This window comes from Musca domestica, unplaced genomic scaffold, assembly GCF_030504385.1.
Source record: "Musca domestica strain aabys unplaced genomic scaffold, Musca_domestica.polishedcontigs.V.1.1 92, whole genome shotgun sequence".
Taxonomy (NCBI): Eukaryota; Metazoa; Arthropoda; class Insecta; order Diptera; family Muscidae; genus Musca; species Musca domestica.
Window position 1 is genome coordinate 2,722,013 of NW_026712441.1, and position 14,137 is coordinate 2,736,149.

A 14,137-nucleotide genomic window follows, 5' to 3' on the forward strand; every position below is an offset into this window, starting at 1 on the left:
AGCATGAATACTTGGTTGCCTTTTCTGACGTAAGATACTTAGTTCGTATAATGACCGTGGTATTTTTGTTTTTAATAATTATTAAATGCAAATGCCATAAATTATTAATTATTTTTATTAATTTTAAATTAAATTATATTATAAAATATAATACCTAAATTCTTTTCATAGTCATTTTTGCTTTTTCTCCCTATACTACTAGACCACTAATGACATTATCAATAAAATGATCCCATTTCTGTTGCAGCAGAGCATAGGCCCTTTGCCTTTCGCTTGCATCAAATGTTGAATATTTCACCGAGTTCCAAACCAATTGCTTTAGCGTCTTTAGGCCAGCATTGTTGGGTGCCAAACTCATAATGGCATAATAGAAGTCATAACTTAATCCTTTGGCATCCCAAAATCCAGGATCATCATTACATATAACCATGGGTATATTTTGGGCCAAGAATAAAGAACCTGGATGGTTTCGCAGATCCCAAACCAAGCTCAATACTTGGTTGGATATGGGACTAACTTCCACGGCAATATCACGGGATTTAACAGCATTCCACAAGACCGGATGTTTCATCAATGCATAACCGTGGCCAATACGTGTTGTGTTTAAGAGTATAGCATCTAGCAGATTATAATCCGTAGAGGCACCAAACCAATCTGTAAATATTTGAAGAAAGAGATCAAATTAATTGAAAGTGGGGGGGGTTCGTACTTCACTTACTTGTTTCCCCAGCATGGAAAAAGAATTTGGCACTTTTCGGTAGATCATGCAAAACATTCACGAAATTATGCAAAGGCTTTCCTTTATCTTCTTGACCCACCAAATCGAAGCCAACCAATTCTTTGGGATACATGGAACTGTAGGAACAATTAATAATTTTTGTCATTAAAAATATTATTAGAGAATGTATGATACATTTGCTTAAGAGAAGGTGCTTCCAATAGCAAATTTAATTTTATAGTTCAGTAGGCGTATTCTGTAACTTTTATCGATTGAAAATTTGTTAGAATTTCTTTTGTTATTTAATAAAAACGAAACAAACAAATGCATTCTTTGTATAAAAAAAAAGAGTAAATTTACTAAGAAAATAACTTTTGCTCTGTTCCAGATCCTGCAAATATTGTTTTGCAAATATTTTTGATATAATAAAGGAAAAATCGATTATCGTAGTTTTACATTCTTGCAATTCTGGAGCAATGCAAAACTTATTTCTTAACAAATTTACTCATTTTTTATTTTACAAAAAATGCATTTGCATTCTTATGTTTAAAACTTTTAACTCATTGGTCTGATCAGGACTGCAAGAATGTACATGATTTTACTACAATAACCGATTTCCCTTTATGATATGCACATATGTTTATTTTTTTATTTTTTCAAAATTATACATTTGACAACATATTAGATGTGTTCGATAACCAAATATTATTTAAATAAAATAATAATGCCTTGATGTTCATTGTGAAAATATTCTAAAGCATTCCACGTTTATGGCAGAATAGGCCTTGAAAATATACTTTGAAAAAATCATGAATATATAGTTTGGGTCTGTCTTGATTGTTGTTGAATGCAATTTCTATGTAAATAGAAAGTGGAAATCATACTTACTTGTACTTTTTAAATGTTTCATAACGTTTACGCATTACATCCGGCTCGGCATTGCGATGAGGTGAGACAATAATCTTAATGCCCAAAAAGTCAGGATGCTGGAGTTTAAATTTTCTAATGACATCGATGAGTTCGGTAATGCAACGTTCGGCCGGGAAGATGCGACCACTTATATCATATAACTAAATAGAACAATAAGAAATTAAATATTCCACTTTCTTATAAAAGCTATGACAACAAAATTCACCTCATAGAAATTCATGCGAACTTCTGCGTACATAATATTATCGTTGTACATTTCTTCCATCATTTGCCAATGATATGTTCGAAAGGCCGGTATATAGAGCAACACATCGGATATGGTGCTAAACATGTTTTGGAATTTCGACCAAACTCGATTAATGGAAGAATATTCTACTGGAAATTTTTGACAAAAAAAAAATATATATTATTTTTTAAAAAACTATATCAAACAAGAATTTACTCACATTCCGGCGTAGGTGTATACAAATTAATGAGTTTCTCCAATGCCCTATCATATTCTGCAGCTGAAGCTGAACGACTTCTCTCTTCGCTCACCGATACATATTGTGTGGCACAATTGTGCTTTTCGGGCATGCGTCTAAAACTCAATATACTTACGCCATCGCTCTTAACACATCTCAGTAGTCCTGGCATTCGAAAGATATTCTGCACCACCCACTTGGATGAAACGGTTGCTGATGTGTGCGTATGCAGCAGAGCTCCTTTGGGCATTTGTTGTAGAAAATGGAAAATTTTACTTCTTTCGATTAGCGGCTTGGCCTTAAAGAAATGCATGGCAGCTGGATTTCGATCGGAGTCACGAAATCCTCTGGCCAATTCATCGTATTTATATTTTAGAAAAATTTCATCTACTTTTGATTCGCGACTATTCAAATGTAAACGGCCACCGGTACTGAGGAGATCTTCGGCTTGAATGACAGCTTCGCGGGCATCTTGGTATGCTGGAAGGAGTGAAGAGGGCGATATGGAAATAATTGGGAATGAAAGTATGACTGGATTCCTGATTGATCGGCAAAAGTTGAAAATTGTAACGAGAAAATTCCTACAAATTATTATTCTTAAAATGCACAATTTTTTGTAAATAGCAGATATTCATAGAAATAGATATTCTTCAAGATGTCCGGTTATTATATTGAGACCTTTTGAAAATGGAAAAGTACTTCCCAAACTTAGAGAATACGGCAGTGGGAGTTTGCAAAATCATTACTTATTAGAAATTTGGAAAACTGTTCTTAGAAAACTACGATTATAGATATGATGGTACTTGAAAAAATCTTAATCGACTATCTATTGTATCGTGAAACTATAAACAAATTTGTACCGAATTGTGAAAAAATTATCAATTTTTTAGGAATAAACAAGTTTTTTATTAACCAAAATTTTATGCTAATTTTTATGGCACATATTAAGTACAGATATTTTTTGTTCAGAAACTTTGATCTAGAATAATTCTAAAAAGGGAGATTTTGACTCTGATTAGATATATACATAAATTAATAGTTAAAAAAAGTAAAAACATAATTTTAAATTTTAGTACATAAATTTTGAATGTAATGTAAACAAAAACTATTGCACCTAGATTTATGGTTTATACCGAGATTCATAGTGAAATTTTGTGCAGAATATTTCTTCTTTTGACATCTTCCGCCCAAAACCAAATTTTATTTTACTTTCAGGCGTCAACTCGAAAAAAATGTCCGAGAAAAAATGTATAAAAAAATATTTGCAGTTTTTTTTTTTGGAACATTGTTGCAATTTTTATACCCTCCACCTTGGAAAGGAGGTTATATTAACTCTGTCATTTCGTTTGTAACATCCCTAAATATTCATCGTAGACCGCGTAAAGTATATATAAGTATATATATAACGATGTCCGTCTGTCTGTCTATCTGTTGAAATCACGATACAGCCCACATTATTTGCGTAGAGCGTCAAAACTTCGCAGAACAATTTGTATTGTGCCCTGGATGGTTGGTATTGAAAATGAGATATATCGGTCCACGTTTTTGGTATAGTCCCCATATAACGGTACCTTTCGATATTCGGTATTTTGTTGATTGTTTCCACACTTGTTCACGGATTTGTATAAAAATTGGTATTTGTAGGTCATAATGGGTTCTTGCTCATGTGGCCCCTATATAAAGTTACCTGCCGATATTCGGTATTTTGATGTTTTTTGCCACATTTTTTCACGGGTTTGTATAAAAATTGGAATTTGTTGCCCATGGGTTCTAGCTCCGTTGGCGAAACATTGCATGTATAGGCTAACGTTTTGGTATAGCCCCCATATAACGGTACCTGTCGATATTCGGTATTTTGATGATTTTTTGTCACATTTTTTCCCGAATTTATGTAAAATCAGTATTTGTGGGTCATAATGGGTTCAAGCTCCGGTGGCGAAACATTGAATATTTAAGTCCACGTTTTCCTATAGCGCACATAAACCGATACCCCCCATATTCGGTATTTTGAAAATCCTAGTCACATTTACCCATGAAATTGTTTCAAATTTGGTAGTTTAAAAGATTTGATAGATGACAAACCTTGAATATAATTGTCTGGAGAGGTTCACGTTTGGGTATGGCCCCATATAACGGCTTCACTCTCTTTATGGTTTTTGATAAGTCCAACTGTATCAAGCAAAAGATCTTACTGGTATTTGTAGTTTAAAGTGGAGCACGCTTTAATTCAAATACTTTTATATAAAAATGTTTCCTTTACCCTAAGGTGGAGGGTTCGAAATTTCTTTTATTTAGTGACTTGTGGTAAAATTTGTAAAGAATATTTTTGTCTTTGATAGCATCCTTCTAAAATTATGCTTTATTGGAGATTTTTGCACAAAATCACAAAAAGAACCGGTTTAAAATGTGTTTTTGCTGGTGTTAAGAGTAGATTCATACTTTTGACGTCCTCTAGGATCTATAGTAGAATTTTATGGCAAATAATTTTGTAGAACACGTTACTAACGCTAATTCTCGTTTAAAGGAAGTTTTTAACTTTTTTTAAAAAAGAACCAAAAAGTCCCCTTAGTTGACTCGCTTGAAAGTTTTAGCTAAAATATTCCTCGTATTTTTATCAGCAATATTGCCGCAGACACTATATATCTAAAATACACGGATTCCGAGGAATTTTAATCCAAAAGTGTGGAAGCTTTTTTTTTAGCTATAATTTCATATTCTGCTCGATCTTTCCAATAATTTTCGGAAAATGATGATGAATGAATTTTTTCTTAAAATGTCACTATTCTGAAAAAAATTATTAGATTGTAACTGCATATTCCCTGAAACTAATTTTTTAAAAAATAAACTATTCTTCACTTAATAATCTTAAAAAAAAAACAAAATATGGGTTTGAGAGTCCTCGAAAAACATATTTAAAGAACAAAGAGTATGAAAGTATCTGAAAAATCTTCGTAACAATAGTTTCCGTTGATACATTTAACAAAAAATATTTAGAAAAGTGTGTGGGGACACTTTGTTTCTTATGACAATTTTCTGAAGTTCTCCCAAGAAAATTTGTTGACAAAAAACTAAACAAATTGTTCAATACTTACGCAAATAATATTGTTTTTGTTTTAAAACCGAATCGGCCGCTATTGCCGCTTTAACTGGGTTGCAACAAATTGCTATGGAAGTAAATAGCAATATTTGATATTGAATCATTTCACAATTGTTGTTGGCGAGTTCTCTGAATGTTATTCGAAGTAAAAGTTTACTAAACACGCCACGAAGACGACATGAACTCAAAGCTGTTTAAACAAAATGATGAATAATTTTCTGACCGCAAAAGGGAAACGAAATAATGTCGTTTAAATTCAATACAAAGATATATTTGGGAAATATCACAGAGGATGCTGAAAAATGTTGAAGTATTAATTTGCCGATATATGAAAAAAAGTTCAAAGGTAATATTTCAATAGATAGAATATCGTTTTGAAATTTTTAAGTAGAATTCTGCATAAGGTATCTCATATGGACATATGAGCAATTATTTTATAAACAGACAAGCCCAGATATACATTTCAAAATCAATTGAGTGTAAAATACTGATAATTTAATGTAAAATGGGCATTAATGTATAAAATGGAATGTTGATGACCCGCCACCCAAGAATGGTTACAAAATGAGGTTCCTCGCTTAATTTCCAGCGGACAATGGTCACCAAAATCTGGAAAGCAAGGTTGGCACTAAAAAATGCCAGTGTGTCGACCACCTCAAGCAAGCGCTTTGCCGGGAATGAGCCAAAATACCGTAAATTGGTCGTTTGAAGGACATAATTCGTGCCAAAGGTGACCTATTCGAACAAATCTAAACTTATTCTAAAATTTGATGCTATTTCCGACATTTTTTGCTTTAATTCAATAAAATTTAAAAAAAAATATGGCGTTTGTCTTTGTTGCAGTTTTTTGTCTCACCCTATATATATAAGTATTCTTAAAAATAATATTTTTATAATATTCTCAATAGTCTGCTCTTATGGCTAAGATATTTATTAAAATATTCCTTAAAAACCCAAAACTAAACAACTTTGAAACTTCTTGAAAAAAAAACTATTCTTTAAAACCCATAGTTATATAGTCCGCATTTGCCTAAAAAATATTAAAAATCCAATATTTGTAAACAAAATAAAACAACAATTATGGGATTAAGCCTAACTATTTTGCAACAACAAAGTAACTACGGTATCCCAAACAAAAATGCCAACACTGTTCCCAAAAATATATATTTATTCATAAAAATCGGATTATAGACTTTCTATGGATAGAAAAACTTTTGAAAGGAAATCATTTAATAAGCGACTTATTAAAAGGCTTTTGCTCACAGAAGACCTTTTGAAAGATTAAATGACTATAAAAGACATGTAAATGATACCTTTATATGCAGAAAACCATTTGTAAGATTTGTTTTACATTGAGATAGGTCCTAGAATACCCATTAACGTTTTTGAGATAACTTGCAATTCATTTTCTCCTTGAGACAGAAGCCGGTTTTTATCCAATCGCATGTAAAAAAGGTAACTAAATCTGTTTTTTTGTTGGAATCAAGGTCGAGGGATTCCCTTATTTATCTTTGTTTGAATGTAAAGACCATTTAAATGCTGAACAATAGTTTTCATTTAGTTCAACAGCAAACGTATTGACATAGAACAATAAGTGACGCAAATTAACACCGTGTCTAATAGATTTAAAATTCAACACTTAACGCATCTCCGTTAAATGCTTAAATCAATAATTATTTTTTATTCCCCAATAAAAAAAATATTTATTTGTTATTGAACATTTGATGCGATCACTTGAATGCAATGGAAAATAAATTTTGGAAATTTCAGGTCATCAGTAAAAGATAATTTTTAGACACTTTAATATTTTTTCTTCGTTTCGAGGGCGAGAAATTCACTTTTTATCTGATTTTATTTCAAAATCATCCATTTTAATTTGTATTCATTGCTCATAACACTTTACGTTTCGTTGTGTAGGCGTTGTTGTTAATTAACACTCTTTTTGTTATTGTTTTTCCTTTTTTGTTAAAACAAATCTTCTTTATTTTCTTAGTAGAAAGTTTTATCTTTTTTTACATTTTTTTCTCCAAAAAATTTAGACCGCCACCTTGAAAAAGTATTCGTATTAACAACGCAACCGCTCTTAAGCTCAGACCGCACTCTACTGACTGACATCAAAGTGGCCAAAATTTTGAGGTATTCATTTTGAATATCAGCATACAACAAAAGCAACACGGAGGGAACTCGACGTTTTTTCTGTCTTCTTATATTTGGGTAATAATTACTAACGAAAAAATCTACAAATTTGGCACATCGACAGCAACAAAACTAACTGCAAAGAAATATTTTCCCTCGGTATTTATTTATTCGGTATTCAGGGGATGGCGTCCATATTAATGATAACACAGTGAAAATATTCTAATAACAAAAAAAAAAATATGATTTGTTGCTGTTGGTGTGTAATTGCTAGGGAGAATTATTTTCGCTAAAAGTACTGAGGGTAATTGTACTTTGGCGGTAAAAACACTCGAAAAAAGTTATTTTGTATGGAGTTTAAGAATATTTCTAAATCTGGGCTTTTAAGAAAAAAATCCAAAAATATCACAACTGAACTCTTAAAATTATTTTTTAAGGAATATCACAGATATAAACGAAATCAAGTAGATTGATAAAATTTTACTCAAATGTATATTATGTCTGCAGGACTTTTGGCCTACGTTTTGGTATAGCCCCCATATAACGGTACCTCCCGATATTCGGTATTTTAATGGTTTTTGCGCCATTATTCACTGATTTCTTTCAAATTTTGGTATTTGAAGTCTGTAATGGATACTACAGCCTAAGACAGAAAATGGTCTGTGCAGGTTCACGTCTTCGTATAGCCCCCATATAACGGTACCTCCCGATAGTCGATATTTTGATGGTTTCAGCGCCATTATTCACCGGAATTGTTTCAAATTTGGTATTTGAATTTCGTAATGGATACTAAAGCCTAAGACAGAGAATTATCTGTGCAGGTTCACGTCTTCGTATAGCCCCCATATAACGGTACCTCCCGATAATCGGTATTTAGATGATTTTAGCGACATTATTCACCGGAATTGTTTCAAAATTGGTATTTGAAGCTCGTAATGGATACTACAGCCTAAGACATAAATTGTCTGTGCAGGTCCACGTCTTCGTATAGCCCCCATGTAACGGTACCTCCCGATATTCGGTATTTTCATGATTTTAGCTATATTATTCACCGATTTTTTTTAAGTTTCGCATTTGAATATTGTGATGGCTTATGACAAAAGTTACCTATGCAGGTCCATGTAGTCGTATAGACCCTAAATAGCTTCATTCGGTATTTTTAAGATTTTAACAGAATTTTTAACGGATTTTATTGTTTTTGAGAATTGCCAAATTCGTTCCAGCTTACAGCTTTTTTACATGTTAAAAATATTTTTGGTGATTCTTAAAATATATATTTTTTTAAGTTATATATTTTTTTGCTATTTTTCATGGAGTATAAAAGCTTCAAATCTTTACTGAAATATAATCAAAATAACGGTTTTAGACTGTAGGTCTTTTTGAAAATTTGGAGTTGAACTAGGGGAGTCCATCTGTCTGGCTGGCTGGTGGCACGATAACTCTCGAAGGGAGTATCTGGTTTGGTTAAACTTCGTAGATAGTAATTTCATTATCAAACTTAGATGGATTCAGATATGGACAATATCGGTTCTTTTCATCACACTTTAATATTTTGGCCGCATCGGATGCAAAATAAGTATCTGATTTTCTTTAAAATCCGCACAGAACAACATTTTTACTAACAAAAGACCTTGTGTGAAGAGGCAATACATCAACCTCCTCCTTTTGGTACCTACCCCACAAAGGGGTCAATATTTCGAAATGAGAATCCGATTATTTTTAAGCTTGGCACATGCCAATATTTCTATCAAGACTTGGTGTGAAGATCGAATATGTTGGACCACACCTTCTGGTATCTTCATCGTGTTACTAAATATGATTTGTTAAGAATAAATTTGATGCATATAATATGGTTTATTTAAGGCTTTTTCACAAAACCCTCAGGACGATTTGTTGATGTTTAAGAATGTCTTGACATTTAATATGGATTTTCAAAAAAATTCACCTTGAGGTTAAACACCGATTTTTAAGAGAATATTCTTAAAGAACATTCTGAAATTGAACATGGATTTTTAAACCATTGTCTTCAAATAATTTTTTAATTTTTAATACATTTTTAATATTTGAATAAAAATCATGCTGTAAAAGAGAGATTACAAAAAATTATTTTTCATAATATTTTGTCAAAGAATTTTCCACCTTAAGAGCGGATTCTTAAAAATATTGTTTCATATTTTTTATTTAGAGATCTTTCTTTCATTTTTTATTTTTTTTTTTTCAAAGAACTTCTTAAAGAAAAAATTGATTTTCATATTATTTTTTAACACATTAAACTCGTTAAAAATCTTGTCGTTTCACAAGCAATTCCTTTCATTGTTAGAAATTTTTACTCTGGTCTTAAATTAAATAGAGGAATGGTAATATAAGTTTATTAAGACTCAGAAGTTTGCAGCAGTTCGAAATATTGGCCCAAGTACAATTTTAATAATATGACCCCAAAATTATTTTGTTTTCTATCGATTTTTCCATTTGAACAAACATTTTTCCGCGAGCGTAATTAGATAAACAAATTAATTTTTGACACATTATTGTTGTTGTGCGACAGACTTACAATTATTTTGACGTTATTATTTTTGAGTAACAATTACAACAAAATAAACAGCAGTCAAGCAGCAATGAAAAGATACTGAGATTCAGATTAAATCGCCTTACCTCTGATAGCCGTTTAATGACACAATGAAATTAATTTGGCAAATGTCAGTAAAAAAATAAAAATTGTTCGTTTTTTAATTGAAGATTCTTGAGAATGGTATCTTCCACAGATTTCTGTCATGTATTTCATTAAATTGCCTTTGGCCTTGATTTTGGCTCAAGGGAAGTTGGGGTTCAAAACACAAGACAATTCGAAATAAAGACCTCAGGTCGACCGGTAAGCGATTTTAATAAAGCCGAAAAAATAGTCTTTATGAAATGTTTTAAAATAGTTTTCACGTGCAGAAAAAAATCATTTACCTCGATTATAAATATGCCTTCCCGTTCATCTATAAAGATTCTCTCCCGTTCATTTATAAAGATTCCCTCCCGCTCGTCTATGAAGACTCCATTCTGTTCGTCTCCCTCCGGCCCGCCAAGAAGATCTCCTTAGGCTTATCTATGAAGACTCTCTCCGGTTCATCTATAAACACCTCCTCTGGCACCTTTTCAAAACAGACTTTGTTCTACTCCAGGTTACCATTCTAGCCATCTGCAGTGTGAGGCACCTTAATTCAACTTTTTCTTCTACGAGAACTGGAATAAGAACAGAAAAATAAGAACAACAAAAAATGCTTGACAATTTGTTAGTTTAACAGGTCAATTATATTCGTTGATGATTATACCCGATTATCAATGGCAAAAACCTGAGACTATTTAATAGTATTCTTAAGGGCCACACCAAGAAAAATAACAGCAAAATATGTATGTTGTTATTATAGTTAATATAAACATTGTTTTGTCATTGTTTTAGAAAATGTACACCCATTCGCACTCTCTTTCGCATTAAGCTGACTAACTATTCGCCGGCACGCATCCCACAAGCACCGTCTAGGGGAATGACTTGAATACTAATTACGAATGATTTTGGTTCTTCAACATATTTTTGAGTATTTTATTTTTTAATTTAGGAATAATTTGCCAATACTGCTGACGTTTTGAGTGTCCACGTCATAGAAGCGTTTCATTTTATTAGCATTAGAAGTAAGCTTCTTAAAAGTGGCATAGGAATGTGTGAAATCAGGCTGCAATTAGAACTTGTAATGGAGTTGTAATTGAGGCAGCAATTTTCAACACGGAAATTATAAAAAATATATATGTTATTAAAAAAAAACATTATAGGAATGACAGCGGAAAGACAAAAAATGGCGACATTTAATGGAGAATACAGGGTGACATAAAAAAATTGTCACAAAGTTAAACGCCATCATTTTAATTTTTTCTAAATTTTTTTGAATGAAAGCAAAAAATGTCGCAAATAGCATCAAATTTTAGAAAAAGTTTAAAACTATATGGCCAATGAAACCGTCATAAGCTGCCCAAATGTTGCTCTGCGTTATTTTTTAGTGCCAACCTTGCTCCGGAGATTTTGGTGGCCATTGTGCGCTGAAAATGAAGCAAGGAACCTCATTTTGTAACCATTCTTGGGTGGCACGTGTTGAGTGCGATGGTGCTAAGTCTTGTTGTAATGTCCAAGGTCTGCGGCCAAAATGTTTGCGTGCCCAAGTCTTTAATACAACCTCCAGAAGATTTTCGCGATAATATTTGGCATTTATTTTGATGGCACGGTCGATTAATACGAGCGGAGAGCGACCATCGGCTGTTATGGCGGCCCACGCCGTCACAATGGCCGGCGCTTGAGTTCTGGTGGCCAACCGAAGGTGCACATTTTCAGTTGACCTCTTAGGCAAGTAAACACGATCATATTGTTTGTTTACAAACTGCTGGACAATGAATGTTTTCTTATTGGAGGAAACCAAATTCGCCAGTTCACCACTTTCGGCCAAGCGAAGCAACTCTTTAGCTCATTTGCGTCTATTTTCTGGAATTTCAATTGCTTTACCCCGAGCTCATTTTTTCAATATTTGCCGAATGGAACATTGCGATATGTTCAGCTCACGAGCCATTTTTCGGCCACTGCGACGCGGATTTCGATCAAGTCGCTTCTTTACTTTTCGAACCATTTCTGCTAAAGTTGCTGTTTTCGTCGTCTTCCGATTTCAAGCATTTTAGCATGCACTCCATAATAGCGATATTCGGGAAAATATATCAAATACAGATCAGAAATACATTTGCCAAATTTTATCGAGATCGGTTAAGATTTGGATATAGCTTTGGTGCTAGCTATCGGATACAGCATGGAAATACCTCTGCTAAACGTTATAATACCTCTACACCAAGAATTTAATATCTACTCAAATATGACTTTGGTGCAAATCGGTTCAGACAGAAGTGTCTTCTTTAAATTTATTTTACAAAATTCCTCCCATATAGTTCCGTTCGATTGGAAAAGGTTGATATTATCTACTTCACATAAATTACCAATATAAACACCTGTGCGTTACGGTAGCTCGACTAAATGTGAATAATAGTGTAGGGTATCATAGAGACGGCCGTACCTTTTGGCCTTTATTTACTGATTAATTTATATGAATATAATGTATTAAATTAAATTATATGAATATATTATATTAATTATTAATTAATTTATATGAAAATAATATATTAATTATTAATTAATTTATATGAAAATAATATATATGAATTTAATAATAATAATAGATTTCCAAAAATTTGGAAGTTGGGGAAACTTGCCCCAACTTATGTTACTTTTCGATATGAACGTTCAAAACTCCGATCCACTTATCTTCCTTTTTATCTCTAATCTCATATTCTGCTGGATTTTTTTTTTGTAATTATTTTTTTGTGTTGCACAGTGTTATCAAGAGTCACTTCTTTCTTTCAGTTTGCCGTAAACAATTCGTCTATTAGTTGTTCTCTAAAAAGTCGCTGTTAAAGAACATTCTTCAAATCTACAATTGACGTTTACCCTTTCAGATTGCATTTGAAAAGACTCAACTCCCCTAAAAGACTCCTAATCCTTCATGTTTGATTAAGTTTTTGTTCAATACAAAACGACAAGCTCATTGAATAATAATCACCATGTCCTTAGCTCTTATCGTTCCCATACTGCAGCTGATATGCTTTTACATTGCAAGACATACATATACACACATGCATATACAGAACTAAATTGTTTATAAACATATCAAATAGTAAATTAAATTGTATATTTAACAAATTGCACCAGTGAACTTGACAATTGAACGTGATAACGAAACGAAAGTAGGAAAGCTGCGGCATTCATTCGTTCATTCATACGCTGTGGATCATTCACATTGGCGGCAGCAGAGCAGCAGCACAACGACCGTCACAATTATCAGCGGCAACATGGAAATTATTGCAGCATCTAACAGCACAGCAACAAACATTAACAGCAACCAATCTGTTGCTGCAGCCATCATGATTCTCCACCCAGATCCAGACGTCATCAAACCGAGTCGTGTATTGAAATGAAAGTGATGCAAGAAAAAACTACAACCGGGGAGGAGAAACGCCGAAAGCATGAATGGGTCACTGTGTGAAAAATATTTTCTTTTTCTATTTTGTTTGCATCCAAGTGAGTGGTGTTTGTTTGCCGATCATCATCTTTGCCTTACCACTGTCGTCGTCATTACCACCAGCCAGCAAGCAAACCCGACGACGACGATGATGATGATGACAATGAACCAAAACATATTTTCATAATAAAAATCACAACAAAGGCACCCTGGCCTAACAAGCAAAAAATGAATGCGAACCAGAACCAGAGCGTTTTTATTCCCTTGTCTCTGGCTTTAAATGAAATTGTGACGGACAAATGATTTGTGATGATGTTTTTCATTATATCACATTTAAATAGTGAAGTAAACCGTTTCCATAGGCTTTACCGGGGTGAAAATCGATCAATGGATCCAAACAATCTGTCATACACAGATTTTAATGTCATTTTTATGTCGGCCTAAAAGTATGCTTTTAAATTTACTCTTCTAAGACAAAACTCCGTTCTGTATTACCAGTAGGTTGAAAATATTTCTTAACAAATACAAAATAAAATAAATTATTTCCCTCACCACCAAGTATTGAATATCGACTACATGGAGTGTGAGCCCTTGATTGCAAAACCGAAGGTTGTAAGGCTCAGCGGCAGAAAATTAGAAAAAATTATAAAATATAAAGAGTTGTTTAACTAGATGTAAGACTTAAAACTACAATACAAAA

At 32.8% G+C, this 14,137-nt stretch overlaps 1 protein-coding gene across 4 annotated transcripts; it reads right to left on the minus strand.

Moving 5' to 3' along the window:
* Window positions 1-97: 97 nt before the first annotated feature.
* On the minus strand, window positions 98-10,746 carry LOC101891126 (adenosine deaminase 2). Of its 4 annotated transcripts, none has more exons than XM_059132023.1 (7): window positions 10,663-10,746; window positions 10,298-10,573; window positions 2,095-2,592; window positions 1,854-2,023; window positions 1,607-1,788; window positions 719-855; window positions 98-654 (listed from the first exon to the last, which is right to left on the minus strand). In XM_059132023.1, exons 3-7 carry the CDS (start codon window positions 2,423-2,425, stop codon window positions 191-193), a joined length of 1,284 nt encoding a protein of 427 aa, XP_058988006.1. In that variant the 5' UTR covers window positions 2,426-2,592; window positions 10,298-10,573; window positions 10,663-10,746; the 3' UTR covers window positions 98-190. The 4 variants fall into 4 exon arrangements, with proteins under 4 accessions (XP_058988006.1, XP_058988004.1, XP_058988005.1 ...); XM_059132021.1 differs by lacking the exons at window positions 10,298-10,573; window positions 10,663-10,746 and adding exons at window positions 5,205-5,399; window positions 7,439-7,461; XM_059132022.1 differs by lacking the exons at window positions 10,298-10,573; window positions 10,663-10,746 and adding exons at window positions 5,205-5,338; window positions 7,439-7,457.
* Between the last annotated feature and the right edge of the window lie 3,391 nt (window positions 10,747-14,137).

Coding starts and splice junctions, on each gene's coding strand:
- LOC101891126 (XM_059132021.1), bottom strand. CDS start 5,313: ATGATTCAATATCAAATATTGCTATTTACTTCCATAGCAATTTGTTGC. Junction 2,024..2,094: donor GTATACACCTACGCCGGAAT/GTGAGTAAATTC, acceptor AAAAATTTCCAG/TAGAATATTCTTCCATTAAT. Junction 1,789..1,853: donor TTCGCATGAATTTCTATGAG/GTGAATTTTGTT, acceptor TGTTCTATTTAG/TTATATGATATAAGTGGTCG.